Source organism: Pipistrellus hanaki (assembly GCF_964339955.1).
Source record: "Pipistrellus hanaki genome assembly, chromosome: 21".
Taxonomy (NCBI): domain Eukaryota; kingdom Metazoa; phylum Chordata; class Mammalia; order Chiroptera; family Vespertilionidae; genus Pipistrellus; species Pipistrellus hanaki.
The window spans coordinates 6,250,060-6,272,222 of record NC_140523.1 but is presented as its reverse complement, the minus strand read 5'-3'; the positions used below and the strand labels follow the sequence as shown (position 1 = coordinate 6,272,222).

The window sequence follows — 22,163 nt, the reverse complement described above, 5'->3', positions numbered from 1 at the left end:
CTTAGTGGCACGGCATCGTATGGACAAATTTACCCAACTCATCACCTCACTGCTTGACATTTAGGTCGTTTCTTGTTTTGTCTTGTTCTTCTATTGCAAATAATAGTGGGATTTTGCCTATCTGACCACTTGTGAAAATATTTCTGTATCCCAATACTCCGAAGCCTATCAAAGGAAAGTCTCTTAAAACTAAATGATAGCCCTAACCAGTGTGGCTCAGCGGATAGAGCGTCGGCCTATGGACTGAAAGGTCCCAGGTTCGATTCCGGTCAAGGGCGTGTACCTTGGTTGCGGGCACATCCCCTGTAGTGATCGATGTTTCTCTCTCGTCGATGTTTTTAACTCTCTGTCCCTCTCCCTTCCTCTCTGTAAAAAAAATCAATAAAATATATATTTTATAAAAAACAACAACACACAACTAAATGATAGATGTTCTCTGGAAGGTTTACAGCAAATTGCACTCCCATCAGGAGTGTGTTCATACCCCAAAGGAGATGTAGGCACCCAGCAGAGAGCCGGCAATCGTGGCATACCCTCCAGTCATGACAACGTGGACTTCGGAGAGTGTCATGTCCTCCAAGTAAGGCCGGATCAGCAGTGGAGCCTCAGTCTGCAAGCAGAAAAGATGTCAGACACACAGAACCGGCCGGGCCAGCACAGGTACCCGGGGAGTTTCCTCCCCACCAGAGTGGGCAGCTCCCAGGGGGAGAGACAGCAGGTGGGGTGAAGTCTGTGGTCTGTACTTGACTGAACTGCTCAGAACATTACGGTCAGCCTGGCTCTGTGCAAGGACCTGGGCCCTGCCACTTGGCCTGGTAATGCTCCTGTGTCAAGCAACTACCATGGCCAAGCACCTCACACAACCTTCTGAGAAAAAAGACATCATGCCCATTTTTCATGAGAGCAAATAGAGGATAAGAGAGGTTCAAAGAATGACCTCTTTTCATGCAACGGGCCAGGAGCAGATTGTAACTTGGGCCTGAATTTTTTGTTTTTTTAAAAATATATTTTTATTGATTTCAGAGAGAAAGGGAGAGGGAGAGGGAGAAGGAGGAAGAGAGGGAGAAGGAGAGAGAGAGAGAGAAGAAGAAGAAGAAGAAGAAGAAGAAGAAGAAGAAGAAGAAGAAGAAGAAGAAGAAGAAGAAAAAGAGAGAGAGAGAGAGAGAGAGAGAGAGAGAGAGAGAGAGAGAGAGAGAGAGAAACAGCAATGATGAGAGAGAATCATTGATCGACTGCCTCTTGCACATCCCACACTGGGGACTGAGCCCATAACCTGGGCATGTGCCCTGACTGGGAATTGAAGTGTGACCTCCTGGTTCATCGGTTGATGCTTAAACCACTGAGCCATGCCAGCCAGGCCTGAGCTTTTAATGAAGACTGGGGGTTGCCAGAACGAAAGGCAAGAATGTCTTCTGGTGACAGGTGGGCCTGGATCCTGGAATGGTCTGGAGAGACTCACCCTCGGGAGGGTCAGTCCCTTCCGAAAGGGACTCAGGACTAGCAGTGCCTTCAGAGTCACACTTACTATGAGAAATACATGTTTAGAAGGAGGAAGGGGAAAAGAAAGACAAAATGATGTAGTAGAAAGAACCCTAGTCAGGAACTAAAAAATAAATAAATAAATAAATAAATGGGATTCTAAGTCCTGGCTTATCTCATTGGATCTTAGCCAGTCATTCCTACCCTTGAGCCCCCGTGTCCTCGTGTACAGAAGGAGAAAGTTCGACTCCATCTCTGGGATTTGTGAGTCTCTACGCTAAGGTGACCAGATGTCCCGCTTTGGGCGGGACAGTCCGGATTTTTAACAATTTGTCTCGCCTCCTTTTTTAAAACTTTTTAAAAATGCCGCAGGACGCAGGACAAATCGTTAAAAATCGAGACTGGCCGAAGCTGGTTTGGCTCAGTGGTAGAGCGTCGGTCTGCGGACTGAAAGGTCCCAGGTTCAATTCCGGTCAAGAGCATGTACCTTGGTTGTGGGCACATCCCCGGTAGGGGGTGTGCAAGAGGCAGCTGGTCGATGTTTCTCTCTCATCGGTGTTTCTAGCTCTCTCTCTCTCTCTCCCTTCCTCTCTGTAAAAAATCAATAAAATATATTTTAAAAATTAAAAATTAAAAAATAAAACATGCTGGGATCCTCTTTGAACAAGAGATCTTGTTAATGATCCCATCAAATTAAAAAAAAAAAAAAAAATCGAGACTGTCCCGCCAAAAGTGGGACGTCTGGGTCACCTTACTCTACGGGACGCTGATGAGGGCAGCCTAGGCCCAGAGCAGTATGAGGTACCAGGTCCCATCTTCCGTAGCATCACCCAGATGTGCGTCCCTGGGGCAGCCGCCTTGGGTGACCTGGGAAAAGGTGCAATGGCTCTTCTGCTGATCAAATCAGCGCTCCGGGGACCCAGGGCAGCTGGTCTCCGTGGGGAGGCTGCTGACGGGCAGGAGGGCAGGAGGCTGCAGGACCCACCTGGCTCACAAAGATGTTTCCGGCCACACTCAGGGTCTCCGTGGCCGTGGTGCCCATGGTGACCTGCATCAGCCAGGCGATCTGGAAGCAAGCAGGGCTGGCGTGAGCGAGGCCCAGAGGCAGAGAGAGTCAGGAGTCACCTCACAAGGCTTCCTTCCAACTCCCCTTTCACCCACATTTCCTCCAGAAGGTCCATTCATCTTCCCCTCCGGCCGCCATTGACGGGGACTTACCATCCATGAGAAAAGGATTCCTTGGTCAAATGTATTTGAGAATTACTACACACACACACACACACACACACACACACACACACACCTTGGAGTTAACTACTACATATTGCTCTGAGAAGTCCCACACAAGACTTGTTTAAGTTTGTTAGCATCGCTGGGACCGGTTTGGCTCAATGGATAGAGCGTCGGCTTGGGGACTGAAGGGTCCCGGGTTCGATTCCAGTCAAGGGCATGTACCTTGGTTGGGGCAGATCCCCAATAGGGGGTGTGCAAGAGGCAGCTGATCGATGACTCTCTCTCATCGAAGTTTCTAACTATCTCTCTCCCTTCCTCTCTGTACAAAATCAATAAAATATATTTAAATTTGTTAGCATCAAAAAAATCACTTGACTGTGGGATTCCCTTTACCAAGTGGCATTTATTAAGCTGCTATGGAAGCAGAGTTTCATGAAAAAGGCTTTGGTAACACTATATTAGAAAGTTCTTTTTTTTAAAAAAAAATATATATATTTTATTGATTTTTTACAGAGCGGAAGGGAGAGGGATAGAGAGTTAGAAACATCGATGAGAGAGAAACATCGATCAGCTGCCTCCTGCGCACCCCTCACTGGGGATGTGCCCGCAACCAAGGTACATGCCCTTGACCGGAATCCAACCTGGGACCCCTCAGTCTGTAGGCCGACGCTCTATCTACTGAGCCACTCCGGTTTCAGCAATTTCTTCCTTTCAATTAAGATGAAATCTGTTTCCCTGGAATTTCTCCTCAATGTAGGCACCTCCTAGGCTGCCCCTTCCCTGCATGTTTGGAGACTGCTATCCTATCCGTAACCTCCTCCACCCTGGCCTTCTCTTTCCAATGTCCGTCATCCCTGCCTCCTCCAGCCAGTCTGTGGAGCTTACGTTTAGCCCTGCACTCTCCCTCTGACGGTTCAGTTTGTCACAGTCCCTTGGTTAGACACATTCTCCAGATTGAGGCATCGTCGTTGCCTCCCTCATGCCATACTCTGTGAACTCTTAACCGTTTATTCTGAGCTCAATCAGCTAAAACCTCAAGATCTTTTGCTCAAGCTGAAACCGGTTTGGCTCAGTGGATAGAGCGTCGGCCTGCGGACTGAAGGGTCCCAGGTTCTATTCCAGTCAGGGACATATACCTTGGTTGCGGGCACATCCCCAGTCGGGGTGTGCAGGAGGCAGCTGGTTGATGTTTCTCTCTCGTCGATGTTTCTAGCTCTCTATCCCCCTCCCTTCCTCTCTGTAAAAAATCAATTCGATATATTTTTTTAAAAATCTTTTGCCCAGTGCAATGCTGTCTCCTGCATCCTGGTTTTGTGTGGCCAGATTTTATGATAATAAGCACAGGATTTGGCATGTACACCCGCTAAATCTGGCCAGTGTGGCCCCCTGCTCCAGTCTCGCGAGATTATTTTTGGCATGAATTATTTTTTCCTCTAACATTTCTTCTCAATGCACCCTCCATTCTGCAAACTTCCCTCCCACTAAGATGACCCTGGATTGTAGTGCCATTTCTGCCTAGTATCATGACAACAGACTCTGTGAAAAGATGTTTGGTGAGCAGTAGATCTGAGAAAGGGTAAGGGGTTGGGGAAGGGTTTGAGGCATGGGAACAAGGCATTCTGGGAGACTGTGAGCCCCGGGTTGGAGTGGGGGGGGGGCAGGTGTCTCTGGGACTCCTGGGGCAGGTGTCATTGGGACTCACCTTCAGGATCAGCCACTGCATGAGGCCCACGTGGTAGAGGATGGACATGACACAGCTGAAGAAGACAATGATGGGCAGGACCTGCAGGGAGAGCGGGGGGCCCCGGGTGAGAGGCAGGCAGGCGGCAGGGGCCGGGCGGGGCCTCAGAGAGACCAGGCAGACTCTCCGTCCAAGGCCTTGCCACTCAAGGCCTGACAGGGCCAGCGAAGAAGCTCTGAATTCAGTGCATGGGACCGCATATGGGGCCTCTCCAGAGGCACGTCTGTCCCCTCTAAATATTGACCATTTACCCAGCCATCATCCCTCTTCCTTCCCTCACCACAGACGAGGCCTGTAAAATGGGGATAAGATGTCTTTCTCTCGCTCTTTTTAAAAAAATATATATTTTATTGTTTTTTTACAGAGAGAAAGGGAGAAGGATAGAGATTTGGAAACATCGATGAGAGAGAAACACCGACCAGCTGCCTCCTGCACACCCCCTACCGGGGATGTGCCTGCAACCAAGGTACATGCCCTTGACCCGAATCGAACCTGGGACCTTTCAGTCAATAGGCCGACACTCTATCCACTGAGCCACACCATTTTTGGCTCTTTTTTTTTTTTTTTTTTTTTTAAATCTTCACCTGAGAATATTTTTTCCATTGATTTTCAGAGAGGATGGAAGAGAGAGGGAGAGACAGAGAGAAACATCGATGTGAGAGAAACACATGGATTGGTTGCCTCCTGCACGAGCCCTGACCAGGGACTGGGCCGGGGAAGAGTCTGCAACTGAGGTACATGCCCTTGACCGGAATCACACCCAGGACCCTTCGGTCCGCAGGGCAACGCTCTATCCACTGAGCCAAACCACCTAGTGCTCTTTCTCTCTCTTTGCACACTGTCTGTCCTTGGCTGTAAGCTCACTCCCTGGCCCATGACTCTGGCCTCAACCTCTTTCCTGTGCTTTGGGCCTGAGTTAGGGGCCCCTCATCTGGCCCAGAATGAGACTCCTCATGGGCCTGCAGCCAGTGTTTCCTCCTATCACCTTGTTCCCTATTACATGGCTTATCACTTCTCTCATTCTGAGCCTCACCAATTCTTCCTTCAAAATCTCTCTCGCTGAAACCGGTGTGGCTCAGTGGCTAGAGCGTCGGCCTGCGAACTGAAGGGTCCTGGGTTTGATTCCAGTCAAGGGCATGTACCTTGGTCGCGGGCACATCCCCGGTAGGGGGTGTGTGCAAGAGGCAGCTGATCAGTATCTCTCTCTCATCGATGTTTCTAACTCTCTATCCCTCTCCCTTCCTCTCTGTAAAAAATCAATGAAATACATATATTTTAAAAAAATAAAATAAAATTCTCTCCCTCCATTGCCCCGCCTCCTGGCCAGGGCCCCACCCCAGGGCTGCCTCACTCACTGCAGGCTGATTTCCAATCACCAGGACAGGCAGCAATGCGCGAATGTGTCTCAGGGGCGGGTGAGCTCAACAACGTGACGGACGGCCACACAGTGGAGCACTAAGGTAGGGAAGCAAGCACGAGGCAGCTCTCTCTGGAACGATTTCCAAGGCAGCCGTTACATACAAAAGGGAAGGTGCAGAACGGGGTGCTGTTGTATGTGCGGAAAAGGGTGGGGGTGGCATTGTGTGCGCTCCTGTGTGGGCACGCCATATCACTAGGAGGATCTGCGAGTGCCTGGGATGGCAGCTGCCGTGGGGAGGGAACTGGGTGACTTGGGGGCGGGGGGTGTGGGGAAGGTGGGAGGGAGACCCACTTTCTACTCTCTCCCCTTTTGTTCTGTTGGAACGTGTGATCTGTTCCAAACAGGTTTACAATAATAAGTCGGGCAGAGTTTGGTAACAACGTGGGAGCATTCTGATGCTAGATGGTTGAGTGGGAGCCAAAACTGGTTTGGCTCAGTGGATCATCAAACTACGGGGTCTTCAAACTACGGCCCGCGGGCCACATGCGGCCCGCAGAGGAGTCTGATCCGGCCCGCCAGGTTTTTTGGGCAGTGAGCGCAGCCGAGGTGTTACAGTAGGAATTAGCAGTTCATATAGTCCAGCCCTCCAGCTCTCTGAGGGACCGTGATCTGGCCCCCACTTTAAAAAGTTTGAGGACCCCTGGATAGAGCATCGGCCTGCGGACTAAAGGGTCCAGGGTTCGATTCCCCGTCAAGGGCATGTGCCTTGGTTGCAGGCACATTCCCTGTGGGGGGTGTGCAAGAGGCAGCTGATTGGTGTTTCTCTCTAATTGATGTTTCTAACTCTCTATCCCTCTCCCTTCCTCTCTGTAAAAAAAAATAAAATAAAATAAATAAATAAATAAATTAATTAATTAATTATAATATAATATATACACTATAAGAGAAGTAGTAGAAACAGCAAGAGTGAAAGCTCTGTGGAGAAGCTTGCTGTGCGGGAAGGAAGAGGGGCTGGTGTAGAGAGGGGTGGAGGGAGGGTGGTTGTTGTTTTTAAGGAGAGAGGATCTTGAGCAATCAGAATTGCTCTCGTTCAGGATGCGTGCGGATGACAGCGCGGCCCTGTGGGAACAGAGACCGCCCGGGGCAGCTCCCAGGGAGCCGAGACGGGACGAGAGGGGCTTTCCTTCGCTTTCCTTCCCGAGGAGAGGCTGTGGGATTTATCCGGACCTGCTCCCCTTGGCATCTGTCACCCACCCACGTCGCTGCCGTGGGGGATGTGGCCTGACAGGGGACACACGGGCGCTTGTCCGGATAAACCCTTTTCCTGCCCCTTGTGACTCCTTGTGACCGCCTGGTGCCGGACACACCCCCAGCACGAGGCTGCGCTGACATCACTCCGCTGTACCCTTGGAGCAAAACGCACGGCTGGATCACGTACTGTCTAGACAGCTTGTCCGATTTATCATACGAGGCGACCGCTCTGCAGGCTGGCAGGGCTTGCGGGGAAGGCTGGGGCCAGGAGGGAGGAAGGAGGGTGCCCCCGGGCGCTGGACCCGACTGCAGAATGACTTTCTCAGGGGGAGTAATAGGGGGGGGGATCAATCAGAGACATTTTCTCTCTGTGAGACCGGGGTCGATGGTGGGAGGGAGGCTAAGCTTTGCATTAAATGGTGACTGTCTAGGGAGGGAAGCTGTGTGGGAGAGAAGAGAGATGGACTTGATTTTTTTTTTTTAAATATATTTTATTGATTTTTTTACAGAGAGGAAGAGAAAGGGATAGAAAGTTAGAAACATTGATGAGAGAGAATCATCAATCAGCTGCCTCTTGCACACCCGCTACTGGGGATGCGCCCGCCACCAAGGTACATGCCCTTGACCGGAATCGAACCCGGGACCTTTCAGTCCACAGGCTGACGCTCTATCCACTGAGCCAAACCGGTTTCGGCGGACTTGATCTTTTTAAGGTGGGGCATTTGACCCTAAAAACGTCCCTGAGGCCAATGGGGCCTCCCAGCCGGGAAACTTCACTCCACAAGTGGGGACACTGAGGCTGGGAGATACTGGGTACCTGCCCCAGGTCACACCCCTGCCGAGAAACAGCGTACCCCCTGGCCCACCAAGCAGCTTGCCGAGACCCTGCATGATCCTGAGGAGCGCTGCTCTCGGCCAGCCCTGGGGCCTCGTTTCTCTGTCTCAGGCCCAAACCCATCCCCTCCACGGTTAGCCTGAGCCCAGGGAGTAGCTAACCCGGTAAGTCCTGACCATCACTTTTTAAAAAATAAATATATCTTATTGATTTTTTACAGAGAGGAAGGGAGAGGGATAGAGTTAGACACATCGATGAGAGAGAAACATCGATCAGCTGCCTCCTGCACACCCCCTACTGGGGATGTGCCCGCAACCAAGGTACATGCCCTTGACCAGAATCAAACCTGGGTGGGACCTTTCAGTCCGCAGGCCGACGCTCTATCCACTGAGCCACACCAGTTTCGGCGTGACCACCGCTTTGTGGATACTCAGAGCAGGCTGTGCCTGCTAGTACCAATGGTCACCCGTAACTCAAGGTCTAATTAGTATATTACGTTTTTATTATTATAGATGGGACCAGTGAGTTGATTCTATGTTGTATGAGGCTGTGGCCGTTACTCGGCAAGTGGTTCTCAAAGTGTGGTCCCTGGACCAGCAGCACCACCTGAGAATTCATTAGGAATGCAATTTCTGCCGAAACCAGTGTGGCTCAGTGGTTTCTGCGGACTCAAGGGTCCCAGGTTCGATTCCAGTCAAGGGCATGTACCTTGGTTGGGGGCACATCCCCAGTGGGGGGAGGGGTGGTGTACAGGAGGCAGCTGGTTGATGATTCTCTCTCATCGATGTTTCTAGCTCTCTATCCCTCTCCCTTTCTCTCTGTAAAAAATCAATAAAAATAAAAATAAAATTTTAAAAATGCGATTTCTGAGGACCCTTCCCCCACCCCCATCCGAGATGAGCCTCTGCAGACACTGCCGGTGCTGTTGATCTGGACACCGCCCTCTGAGACCCACACCTCTGAGCAGATGTCATGTTCTCACCAGGAAGCAGATTCCAAAGGCAGGACTAGACCCATGTGGGCCAGAGGCCTGCTGCTTCCTCTCCCTGGAGAGAGCTGAGCAACAGTCCAGCCCCAGCCCCAAGGCCCACGCACTGCAGCCCCAGGCAGCAAGGAACCACAGTGACCCCAAGGGAGGAGATGCCTCGGACTGATTGCTGCACCGCCACCACCTTACAGAGAAGCAGATAAGCTGGACGTGCCTCCTGACTTCCTGCTGACCTCACCTCTCACGCCTCCGCCTGCCCCTGCCTGTCCCAGTCCGCTGCAGAGACCTCGCCCGGCTCAGATGCCCCAGCTCCCTCCTCCGCATCCCAGCTTGGTCTCCATTGATTTCCCAGTCCCTCCCCTGAAAGTGGCAGTCACTAAATCCCAATGCTACTTTTTAAAAAATATGCTTTTAAAAACTTATTTGATGCCGGGACCGGTTTGGCTCAGTGGATAGAGCGTGGGCCTGCGGACTGAAAGGTCCCGGGTTCGATTCTGGTCAAGAGCATGTGCCTTGGTTGCGGGCACATCCCCAGTGGGGGGTGTGCAGGAGGCAGCTGGTCGGTGTTTCTCTCTCATCAATGTTTCTAACTCTCTGTCCCTCTCAATTCCTCTCTGTGTAAAATCAATAAAATATATTAAAAAAAAAAACTTATTTGAGAGAGAGAGGAAGGAAGAGGCATAGAGAGATAGAAACATCAACAAGAGAGAAGTATCATCAATCAGCTGCCTCTTGCATGCCCCCTATTGGGGATAGACCCCCACAACCTGGGTACCTGCCCTAACAGGGAATTGAACCCATGTCTTCTTGGTACCTAGGTTGATGCTCAACCACTGAGCCACAGCCAGCAGTCAGGCAATGCGGTGGTACCTTTCAGTCCTTATTTTATTTGGGGTGTTTTTTGTTCCTGTCTTACTTATTTTATATATATATATATATAATCACCCCCCAAATGTGGCACTGTTGCTGAAACCGGTTTGGCTCAGTGAATAGAGCGTCAGCCTGAGGACTGAAGGGTCCCAGGTTCGATTCCAGTCAAGGGCATATACCTTGGTTGCAGGCACATCCCCAGTGGGGGGTGTGCAGGAGGCGGCTGATCGATGATTCTCTCTCATCGATGTTTCTAACTCTCTCCCTCTCTCTTCCTCTCTGTAAAAAAATCAATAAAATATATTTTAAAAAATGTGGCACTGTTGACCATCGGGGGTTGCAGCAGCTGCACCCCTGAGAGGTGAGAACATTTCCTTCTCCCTAGGGCTCCCCCAGAAAAGACCACGCGAGCAGCACTACTGAGCTTAGCAAGCGGGTGCACGTTCCAGAGGCCGGAGTGTTAGGAAAGGGATGAGCAAACGTGTGGTGCGCCAGCTCAGCCAGACCCAGGAAGGACGCAGGAGCCTGCGGGGAGGCCGTCGTGTGGGTGGAAAGTTACCAGAAGGGAGCCGGAGCCAAGGCGGAATGACTAATCAAAATGATCCAGCCGGGCCGCCGCCTCAGCTGCGCCGGACGCCAGGCCAGGGGCGGAGGGGACGGAGGGAGCCTCCCTCCCGCAGGGGCTCCGCTTCCTGGAGGAGTGATGAGCTGGACCGTGGCCCAGCGGGAAGCAGCTGGGATTCTGAAAATCTGAACGAGCCCCGGGGAAGACTTCCCCGGGGCTGACATGGGCCAAGGGCCTTGGACTGGGTCCACATGATTCATGGAAAGAACCAAGAGAAAGCTTCTGAGTCTTCTGGTCGGCTCAGCAACAAAGCTACTCCTACACGGAGGATTAGTCCCAAGCCTGGCAAGTGTGTGTGTGTGTGTGTGTGTGTGTGTGTGTGTGTTCGCATGTGCGTGCATGGATGTGCGCACACATGCATGCGTGAATGTATGTGTTTATGTGTGCGTGTGCATAGTGCAGGGAGGAGGGAAATCTGAATCTTGTGAGAGAGGGAATTCTGTGGCGAAGGACCATTTGTCTGAAGTCCTCCCTCTCCTTGCCCATCTTTGCTCAGAAAGCCCTGGCTAGCCGAAACTGGTTTGGCTCAGTGGATAGAGCGTCGGCCTGTGGATTGAAGGGTCCCAGGTTCGATTCCGGTCAAGGGCATGTGCCTTGGTTGTGGGCAGATCCCCAGTGGAGGGTGTGCAGGAGGCAGCTGATGGATGTTTCTCTCTCATTGATGTTTCTAACTCTCTATCCCTCTCTCTTCCTCTCTGTGAAAACTCAATAAAATATATTAAAAAAATAAAAGAAAGAAAAGAAAAGAAAGCCAGCCCTGGCTAATCCACTGACAGTCTGTCCACCGCCCAGGACCTCGCAGTGGCCTGGAAACAGTTAGTGTCTGACAGGGAAATGCTGAGGCTGGTTAATGATAAGCCTCCCTCCCTCCCTCCCTCGTGCTTTTATCTCTTGACAGAACATCCAATCTCAAAGTCTTTCGCAACCACTAATATGATTTACATGAATTACCTCTGCGATTAGACATGCTCTTTGGAAGGAAGGTATGACGTCACTGACTTCTCAGCGCATGAGGAGGAAACATCACGTGACCGAAAGTCCAGCGACCCAGCTCTAGGCGTGGCTCCGCCCTAACTCGCTGGGCCACTGTGGCCAGGTTACCACTCCCCTCGGGGTGACCCCCTGTCATATAAACGGAGGCCCAGGATCACTGAGCATCCTCGTAGCCTAACGGGCTATGAATTCAGGGTCTGAAGCGTGCTTGGGGGGGGGGGGGTGGGAAGAGATGCAAATTTCAGGTTTGTGCACATTCTTCCAGAAAAGGAGAAAAGATGAAGGATGCAGCGAACAGAACCAAAAGCAAACCGCTAAGCCAAGCCATCCCACAGCCAGGCCTCCCTCCCAGGACCCAAGGCTTAACTTCAATAGCTTCTAGAAGCCCCGCCCAGGCCTGGCCCACACAGCTGGCTCGGGCTCCCCACTGGCTGGAGGTGCCTGGGAGAGGCTGCTAACAGTCAGCTGACCTGAAAGGCAAAGACATCCTTGACCAGCGCTTCCCCAAACACGAAGCTGGAGCCGGCCTCGGTGTAGCTCAGGAAGACCTGAAAGGAGAAAACAAAACAAAACGAAATCCAGAGTGAGCCCGTGAAGGAAGGAGGGAGGAAACTGGGCGGGTTGGTCCAAGGACTAGGCCCCCAGGCCTTGGTCTTGTAGGGGCTGGGCACTACGTGGCAGTGTGCGTTGTTAAAGCCAAGTTCATGGCCACTCTCTCCAGAAGATACACCCTTTCAATGCATTTTATTTTATTTTTTAAAAAATATATTTTATTGATTTCTTACAGAGAGGATGGGAGAGAAATAGAGAGCTAGAAACGTCGATGAGAGAGAAACATCGACCAGCTGCCTCTTGCACAACCCCCACTGGGGATGTGCCCGCAACCAAGGTACATGCCCTTGACCGGAATCGAACCTGGGACCTTTTAGTCCGCAGACGGATGCTCTACCACTGAGCCAAACCGGTTTCGGCCCTTTCAATACATTTTTTATTTTTTATTTTTTTAAAATCAATCTTTATTGTTCATATTATTACAAAGGTTCCTCATTTCTTCCCCCCTCCACCAGGTTCCCACCCCACCCTCCGCCCCCTCCCCATCCCCCATTGTCCTCATCCATAGGTGCACAGTTTATGTTCAGTCTCTTCCTCCCTCCCTTTCCCCCTTAGTAAATCCCTTTTCAGATAGTAAATCAGTTACTTAGCATTTTCTCATATCAATAATACCTCCACATGCCCAATGATTCACTTCACACAAAAGACATTTCCAAATCGGTCAACCAGCCTCATCCAGGCCCCACCCAAGGCACTCACAGATCAACACCCCAGCACTATACTAACTCAACACATCCAGATCTAAGCCTTCATCACTTGATTCAGCAGACCCTCAAGTTCCCGCAAAAGTTTCCAGCCATGTCTGAGAGGCAGCCGTGGGGCAGGGGCAGGCGAGGAGCGAGCTGTTCCAGGCCTGGCTGCTCCGGGCCTGGCCGCTCCCAGCCTGGCAGCCGCTGCTCCGGGCCTCCTTTCAATACATTTTAAAAAAATGTCCTGAGATGAGAATTATTTAGATAATAATGATAATAATTAAAAAAAAAAAAAAACAACGAAGGGAGCCTTGACCTGTTTAGCTCAGTGGATAGAGCATCGGCCTGCAGACTGAAGGGTCCCAGGTTCGATTCCAGTCAAGGGCATGTACCTTGGTTGCGGGCACATCCCCAGTAGGGGGTGTGCAGGAGGCAGCTGATTGATGTTTCTCTCTCATCGATGTTTCTAGCTCTCTCTCCCTCTCCCTCCCCCTTCTCTCTTCCTCTTTTAAAAAATCAATAAAATATATGAAAAAAAGAAAAAGAAAAAAACAAGGAAGGGAGCCAGACAGTGAGAGGGGAGACAGCTGTCAAAGGCTGCCTGCTCCCCCCTCATCTGTCCCTGTCCCAGGCTAGTGGCTTTGGTGTTTGAATCTGGACACACTTCCACAGAAGACCAGACGTAGGTCCAGAACCTGCATTGAGGCTGCAGGGACAAGTCACTCCTCCTATCCAGGCCTCAGCGTCCCCATCTGTAAAATGGGACATGACTGGAGTAGCAGCTCCGTCTTCTCGGCTCCACACCCACACGGAGTCAGAGCCCAGACACGCAGGGCTTTCTCCTCAGGGGCACGTGGAAATGTGTGTCAGGGCTGAGTATGGGATTAACCTTCTGTCTTCCGTAATTCACAGTTTACAAAGTAAGTCATGATGATTGCACAACAATGTGAATAAACTCAGTGACATTTAAAAATGGTTCAGATGGGCCCTCGCCGGTGTGGCTCAGTGGAGAGGGCGTCAGCCTGCAGACTGAAGAGTCCCAGGTTTGATTCCGGTCAAGGCACATGCCCAGATGTGGGCTCAATCCTTAGCGGGGGGCATGTAGGAGGCAGCCAATCAATGATTATCTCTCATCATTGATGTTTCTATCTCTCTTTCTTAATTTCTGAAATATTTAAAAATACATTTAAAAAATAAAAATGGTTAAGTTGGTAAACGGTTATGTGTACTTACTACAATAAAAATGAAATTTAAAAAGCATAACTTCAATAAACTAAACATTGTCTTCAAACACACACATACACGATGTAAATCATTTGCCATTTTTTCAGCACTCCCATTATAAATTCCACATCACTTAAGACTGCCAAGGACCACCTGCCTCTCTCCCGGATCAGACCCAGCCTCAGTCTGTCTGGGGGCACCAGGACCGAGGGAAGTACCAGCTGCACAGCCTAGCCCCCAGCTGCCCTCTTGGTCTGGGGCCCACCACACACCCACCATCCTGGTCCCAATCACTCTCTAAGGCCTCACCCCTTACTGTCCCCCAACAGAATGGCGCCTCCCCCCTTCCCCGGCACCCACGATGCCCTGGGAAGCCGGGCTCCCCGTACACACCTGGATCTGGTCGCCCAGCCACTGGAAGGCGATAAATCCAGGTTCCGTTCTGATGACAAGGAGGCCGAGTACAAACTGCAGCCCGAGACCCCAGGACACGGCCCGCCAGGACACCTGCCGCCGATACAGAGAGGTCCTGATGAGCTCAGCTCCCGGGGGCCGTCCTCTGGGGTCAGGTGGGGTGAGAGCAGAGGCCAGGGGCTGCTCTGAGGGAATTTGGCTGCCTGTAGGACAGGGCTGGACCTAGCCAGAGGTGGGACCTCTTGCCAGTGGTCACACCTTCCCTGGACTTCATAACAGGCCACACTCTCAGTGGCAGTGAGACTGGGGCAGCAGGCGGGCGTGGGCAGGTCTAACCGGAGACCCGTCTAAGCCTTGACCAGCCTTGGGCATGCCATGGTACTTGGTCCCGGGTCATCGCTGGGTGGGCGGAGTTATGGCCTCAGGGGTCTGGCGTCATTGTAACCTCCCTCTGCCTGGACCCTCCCCCCATTCTGCCTCCATAGGCAGGGTCCCTGCTACCTAATCCCCCCTCTGTCAGAGCCCTCACTCCAGCAGCAGGGAGCTGGATGCCTCTCAGCATTTAATGATTCCTTAGTGGCGACACCCCCAAGCCCCGGTGTGCACCAGGATCTCTGGGAGGCTTGGCTGGGGCCGGGGGTGGGAGTGGGGGGGAGTCTGGGGGAGGTGAGGTGTTAGCCACACTGTGAAACCGGGAGGGGTCCTGATATGGGGTGGTGGCATGCCAAGAGGGAGAGAAAGGGCCGAGCCCCGCTCACGCCTGACAGCTAAGCACTCACTGCGCGGTGATGCTTCGAGCAGGCGAAGAGGACGCCGATGAACACGCAGATTCCCGCGAAGGACACCAGCTGCTCCGGCCGCCGGGAGGTGTCCAGGGCCAGCCACAGGACCAGGACCAGGAAAGCGGCGAGGGCTACGCCCCTGCAGGGGACAGGCGGAAAGACATGGCCCTCAGCATCTCCCCCAACCTCACAAGGAAAGCACACTCAGGGCTGGTGGGAGGAGAGAGAGCTGTGTGACTTCAGGAAAACCACCTAGCCTCTCTGAGTCACGGGGAAAAGGAAAAGGCTCCCCACTTCTCAGGGTTGGGAGAGGACTAACAACTATATAATACAGTGAAATCAGATCCCACCATTATTTACTCTGAATGTGGTGTTAGGCCCAGTGGCACGGCTGAGTTGGTTGAGTGCTGACCTATGAACCCGGAGGTCAGGGTTTGATTCCTGGTCAGGGCACATGCCCGGATTGGGAGCCCAGTCCCCAGTGGGGGGCGTGCAGGAGGCAGGTGGTCAACGATTCTCTCTCCTCATTGATATTTCTCTCTCTCTCCCTCTCCCTTCCTCTCTGAAATCAATAAAAATATACTTTTTTTAAAAAAATTCCGTTGCCTTAACGGCCTAACCCAGTGGTCGGCAAACTGTGGTTCATGAGCTACATGCGGCTCGAGAGCAGAGGTTTGCTGCTCTGTTGACTAATGAGTTTGCCAACCACTGACATAACCAGTTTGGCTCAGTGGATAGAGCATCGGCCTTCGGACTGAAGGGTCCCGGGTTCCATTCTGGTCAAGGGCATGTACCTTGGTTGTGGGCGGGTGTGCAGGAGGCAGCTGGTAGATGTTTCTCCCTCATTGATGTTTCTAACTCTCTATCCCTCTCTTCCCCTCTGTAAAAAAAATCAATAAAATATATATTTTTAAAAAATTCGCTGTTGCCCTGGGTGGTGTGGCTCATGCGTTAGAGCGTCGGCCTGTGGACTAAAGGGTCTCAGGTTCAATTCATAGTCAAGGGCACCTACATGGGTTGCAGGTTTGATCCCCGGTCCCAGTCGGGGTGTGTGTGGGAGGCAACCAATCAGTGTATCTCTCTCCCATCGATGTTTCTTTCTCTTTCTCTCTCTTTCCCTTTCCTTTGCCCTCTCCCTTTCCCTCCTTCCCTCCCTTCGAGTTTCTGAGAATCAATGGGAGAAATATCTTCGGGTGAGGATTAACAACGACGACGACACCAACGAAATCCCCGGGGAGGGGGACCTGCTGATTCAGACTCCAGGGTGGTCACCCCGCAGCTACACGTCTCACACGTGTCCCCGGAGATCTGACGGGAGGCGGGGGGAGGGGCCCTCCCCGCCGGGATGAGCTGGCACCTCTTACTTTAGGAAACTGTCGAGTCCTGTCCTCCGCTGTCAGTCAGCTGTTGTAACTGGGGCAGAGAACCAGCCAGCAACTGGCACATCTCCACAGAGATCGCTGCCATCTTTGATGCCACCCAGCAACGCTTGCCCTGGGGCCTCCAAACGGCAAGCAGGGTGGAGTCCGCTCTCCACGGCACAGGAACTGGCCGGTGGGATGGGCCGAGGAGGCCCTGCTCACCCAGCCCTGGCTGTGCCCCCAGAGCTGACTCAGACAGAGGCCCTCAGCCTCTGTGCCCCGCACCTTCTCACCCCGCCCTGGCTGGGGGCTGCGAGCTCACTCACCTCTTAAGCCAGAGGCTCAGGCGGGGATGCCCCAGAGGCCTGGCACACCTCCGCAGCTTGGGTCCCAGCAGCCTCTTCAGCAGGCCGTGGGCCAAGAAGGCCAGGACCACACACGTGAGGACAAACAGGGCCAGGGCCCTCTGGAAATTCAGGAGGCAGGCGATCAGCAGGAAGGCCGCAAACGCTGGGAGTGGCAGGGGAAAGGATGAGAAGGGGGGGGGGTCAGTGATGACGTGGGTCCCTGTGGGTCCCTGAAGCCCCGCCCTCTGGCTCCAACGACCCCATCCAGAACTTGGTGGGCGTGAATTTCACCCAACCCCTCTGAGCCACATTCCTCGCTTGGAAGTGAGAACAGTCATCCCTCCTGTGTTGAGTAAGGTGACCAGACGTCCAGCTTTTGGCGGGACAGTCCCGCTTTTGGCGGATCAGTCCCGATTTTTAACCACGTCCCACGGCATTTAAAAAAAGTCCCGAATTTTCAATGCGAACTTTGATAAGCAGTTCTCGATAATCGGTTCTCAACAATTATTTGTTATTATTAAAGTTTAACATTATAAAATTAACAAAAATAATATAAAACTCATATCCTGGCTAAATAACCACATGGCCACCGAAAACCGTATATTTCCTTCCCGTTCTCCCGCCGTTCCCTAGCATTCTTTCCAAAAATCGGGGCCATATATATATATATATATATATATATATATATATTATTGATTTTTTACAGAAAGGAAGGGAGAGGAATAGAGAGTTAGAAACATCAATGAGAGAGAAACATCGACCAACTGCCTCCTGCACATCCCCTACTGGGGATGTGCCCGCAACCAATGTACATGCCCTTGACCTGAATCGAACCTGGGACCCTTCAGTCCACAGACCGACACTCAATCCACTGAGCCAAACCCGTTCCGGCAATCAGGGCTTTTTAAAACGCCGCTGGACACGGGACAAATTGTTAGAAATCGGGACTGTCCCGCCAAAAGCGGGACGTCTGGTCACCTTAGTGTTGAGGGTGGTTACAGAGTTAACTGATAGCGTGTAAGAGCTCTGCAAACTGTCAAGTGCTGACCCAACGGGAGTGAGGAGATGTGCTTGGAGGAAGCTAGACAGCATGGCTTATTCTAGCATCAAAGGAGTGCCTGCTGTGCTCCGGAGCGAACTGGCTTCCACAGAGGACAGAGGTAAAGAAGTCAGGTATTCCAGGAAGGATCCCGGTCTGCAGTATTCATCAGTGACATTTTCTTCCTGGAATCTCCTTTTTCCCCTATGCCCTCCTCCCCCTTGAGGAGCTAAACCAGTCCTTGCTATGCCTCCAGAAAGAAATATGAGCCCGGCCGGTGTGGTTCAGTGGTTGAGCGTCCTCTCATCCTCTGGCTCCTTGTCCACAACATTACCCTGTAGCCACACTAGACTGTTGATCAGCTCCCTGTCCGCACCCTGTCCCTTTTCACTTTTGCTCCTGGGGTTCCTCTGCACGGAGTGCCTCTCACTCCTTATTGTCCTTCCCCTCCACCTGGCCGACTCCTGCTCAATCAGTGAGACTCAGATGCCACCTCCTCCGGGAAGTCCTCCCTGATTACCCTCATCCTTCCTTGGTGCTCCCAGCCAGATGGCACGCTGCCCTGTGTGGACACAGTTGTTGTCCTCTCCCTTGCTGATCAGAGTGCCTGGGGAACAAGATCTGGTCTGCCTTAATTCTGCTGACCCTGCTTCCGGCACGGGCGCTGGCCCTGAGCTGGCGCTCAACAAAGTTCTGTTGAATTGCTGGGTGAGTGAACTGAGACAGGGGTGGAGATGACGGACGTGGGTGGGCGGGGTGGGCGGGGCGGGGCCCAGGCTCACCGGTACAGAGCAGGCCCGTGCGGATCCATCGGAACAGTTGTGTGTGCTCCCTGCAGAAGCGCCTCGCTCTCAGGGCTGGCTGCAGGCTCCTCCTGGGGAGAAGACCAGAGAGTCCGCAAGTGGCCCCCAGGCTTCCGTCCCCATGGGGACCCTCAACACCTCCAGGTGGAAGCCGCTCCAATGAAAGAGTGATAGGGGGTGAGCCAGGCACTGGCCTTGACACCCCACAGCGCTGAGCAAACAGAGGAAAGGCTCAGGCTACTCAGCACCACCCTGAGGTTGTGCAGGGCTGGAGGGGAATCGCCTGCCAGCAGGAAGAACTCCCCAGCAAACAGCTGCCAAACAACACGCACAAACCATGCCGGCCGCCCCGCTCCCGCCCCCCCACGGAGCAAGGGGGAGAGGCTCCCAGCTCTGCATTTACCCCCTGGGGACCCGGGACACTCCTCGCCGAGTCAGCGGCTCCCCTCAGAAATATGGGAACAGCCCGCTTTATGCCAGCAGCTGTGGCCCCACTGCCTTCCAGGCCCAGTGCAATGCCAGTTCTTTCCCGGGCATCTGGTCACTGGCCTATCCTTGCATAGAGGCTGGAATCTGATTATCCTCTGGGGTCTCACAGGCTGCACGGCTGCTGCTGTAAGTAAGGTGACCAGACGTCCCGCTTTTGGCGGGACAGTCCCGATTTTTAACAATTTGTCCCGTGTCCTGCGGCGTTTTTAAAAAAGTCCCGGTTGCCAAAACCGGTTTGGCTCAGTGGATAGAGTAGGGGTGTCGAACTCAATCAGAGAAGGGGCCAAAATCTAAAATCCAGCCTAAATCGCGGGCCGAATGGTTTACTGAACAGTCATAAACTGACAATGTCATAAACTGACAGCGGAGTGCAGTGATGACAGCGCGGTGCGGGCCACATTGCAAGGCCTGGCGGGCTGGATTTGGCCCGCGGGCCTTGTGTTTGACACATGTGGGATAGAGCGTCGATCTGCGGACTGAGGTCTCAGATTTGATTCCGGTCAAGGGCATGTACCTTGGTTGTGGGCACATCCCCAGTAGGGGCTGTACAAGAGGCAGCTGGTCGATGTTTCTCTCTCATTGATGTTTCTAACTCTCTATCCCTCTCTCTTCCTCTCTGTAAAAAAAAAAAAAATCAATAAAATAAATAAATAAATAAATAAGTCCCGATTTTTGGAAAGAATCTAAAAGCGGGATGTCTAATCACCTTAGCTTTAAGGACCCTCTCTTCCCTTTCTCTGTCCCATCTCCCACCGCCTCCATGCATCTTCGCCAATCTTGCTCTAAGACAGACAGACGGAACCCCCACCCCCTGTTCTCCTTGGCTCAGGACTGGCCAGTGAGCACCCCAGCGGGCCCACGTATTGGGAGGCCCCGTTCGAGGCTCCTGCTTGCTGCCTGTGTGACCTGGGTCTGCCCCTTTCCTTCTCTGGGCTCCAGCCTTCCCACGGCGTTTTAAAAATCAGGACTTTTTTTTTTTTTTTTAAACGCCTCGGGACGTGGGACAAATTGTTAAAAATCGGGACTGTCCAGCCCAAAGCGGGACGTCTGGTCACCTTACCCAAGGTGGTCAGAGACTGAATAATTAAGAGGAGGGCCAGTCTGCCTTGGGGGATCCCATCCGAGTTAAACCATATTTGGGGGTTTCCAATGTGATTTCACTCTGGCAGGTTGGGAGCCTCGGGCCTGGCCTGCCTCGGATGGAGGCAGAGGCCAGCAGAGCACATTCGTGAGTTAAATCGTGTTTTCTCCTTCTGTCAGCAAAGATACAGGGAGTTGTGTTTCTGCCTGGCAGAGAGCACGCTCCCACCCCTGCTCCCCCTGGCGGCTTCCCCCCCTCCCCATCCAGTCCGCGTCCCCCACTTCCTCCCCCCTCCCTCCCCCCCCGCCCCCCCCCTCCCCCCCCGACTGCTTACCCTCCTGAGAAGGGCTCCTGGCTGGCTTTGTTCGAACTGTTCCCGCCCTCTGCAGGGCTCAAGTCGCCGCCTGGAGTCTGGCCTTCCTCCTAAAGCCACCAGAGAGTGACCACAGTGTCTCTGCCGCCCCAAGTGAGAACTGGAGCGGGGGCCCAGAATGGGAGAGGCCCTGGCTGCCACCAGTGTGCCCACAGTCGCCTGGGGAGTGGGCCGGGGTGGGTGAGCTTTTGCACAGGAAGTAAATGGAAGGCAACTTAAATTCTGCAGAGCGTGCATGCATTGAGCACCTACTGTGTGCTGGGCTCTGCCGGTGGGGAGTGCCAGGCAGGGCCACCTAGGTCACCACCAATAACCTCATAGTCTGTGGAGTTGGGTTCTGACATGTAGGGGGGTGACTCTTACAAATTGCAGTGTGAAAGGTGCAGTGAGGTGAGGGGAGGGGACTTGGGGAGGGAAGAGGGTGTCATTTTAGGCTCCAGAGTTCTGAGTGGTGGGACCCGACCTGGCCGTTCCAGAGCAAGGACAGGCCTGCCAGCTCCCCAAAGGCTGAGGCTTCCTCGGGGACCCCCACCCCCACGCCACCCCGGCCCCCACGTGCTTTCTCCTTCTCATCCTTTACATCGCAGCCCCATGGCTCCTCCTGGTTGAGACCTTCCTGACCGTTCAGACTAGGGCGGGCCCTACGGGCACATGATGGGCGCACGCGTGTTTAAGAAGTGACATAAGGGACTGCTCTGCGCTGAGGAGGCCATCACACTGGAGGGGTGGGGAAGGAAGATGGTGAACAAAAGTCCTTCCCACTAGGGGACCAAGAGGGGGCTGGGGAAGGGGACAGACCAGGCTTTCCAAGATCTCAGCCCCCATGTTGTCCAGACCGTTGGCCACGGATGCGAGAGAGATGGACTCTTGGGGCCTCGGTGTGTTGGTCTCCATGTGCCAGATCTTCCAGCTGGAAAACAGAGGGAGGCCCAGAGCTGAAAGGTGGCAGCCAGGGAGGGAGCTGAGGGAGGAAGGTGGATGGGAAGGGAGAGGGATGGCAGGGGGGACCAGTCACCTAGCGTAGCTCCTGTCATCCCAGAACCCAACCCTCATCTTGGCCGGGGGCATGACCGTGACTCCCCAGGGCCAGCGGAAGGCAGGCCTTCCCGTGCCCACTTCTGAACCAGTGAGAGGCAAGTTCTCAGAAACCCACGAGGCCAGGAAAAGTCTGCCCGCTACACAGGGAGGGGAAGGAAGGAATTCTGGGTAACACGTATGTGTACTTGATACAGGTATTTTGGTGAAGAGAGGCCCTAGCTTTCAACGCTCCCCACAGTACATTAAAACCACTGCCATTGCGTGGCTCGGTGGTTGAGCATCGACCTATGAACCAGAAGGTCGCGGTTCGATTCCCGGTCAGGGCATATGCCCAGGTTGCGGGCTCCATCCCCAGTGTGGGATGTGCAGGAGGCAGCCAGTCAATGATTTTCTCTCTCATCATTGATATTTCCATCTCTCTCTCCCCCTCTCCTTCTTCCTTCCTCTCTGAAATCAATAAAAATACATTATTTAAAAAAAAACAAAAAAAAAACACCCACCATTGCCATTAAGTGATATTTTCATTGTATTGTACT

At 52.9% G+C, this 22,163-nt stretch overlaps 1 protein-coding gene across 1 annotated transcript in view; it reads right to left on the bottom strand.

The window, feature by feature from the left end:
• SLC28A1 (solute carrier family 28 member 1) overlaps positions 1-22,163 on the bottom strand; it is a 45,068-nt gene that overhangs the window by 12,575 nt on the left and 10,330 nt on the right. Inside the window, exons 3-12 of the mRNA XM_084869129.1 lie at positions 21,388-21,499; positions 20,551-20,639; positions 18,626-18,717; positions 16,784-16,967; positions 15,094-15,235; positions 14,294-14,407; positions 11,846-11,923; positions 4,415-4,495; positions 2,465-2,545; positions 485-610 (exon numbers count right to left, since the gene is read on the bottom strand). Coding sequence (XP_084725255.1) covers positions 485-610; positions 2,465-2,545; positions 4,415-4,495; positions 11,846-11,923; positions 14,294-14,407; positions 15,094-15,235; positions 16,784-16,967; positions 18,626-18,717; positions 20,551-20,639; positions 21,388-21,483 — 1,083 coding nt within the window. The 5' untranslated portion in view covers positions 21,484-21,499. The remainder of the gene's footprint in view (positions 1-484; positions 611-2,464; positions 2,546-4,414; positions 4,496-11,845; positions 11,924-14,293; positions 14,408-15,093; positions 15,236-16,783; positions 16,968-18,625; positions 18,718-20,550; positions 20,640-21,387; positions 21,500-22,163) is intronic.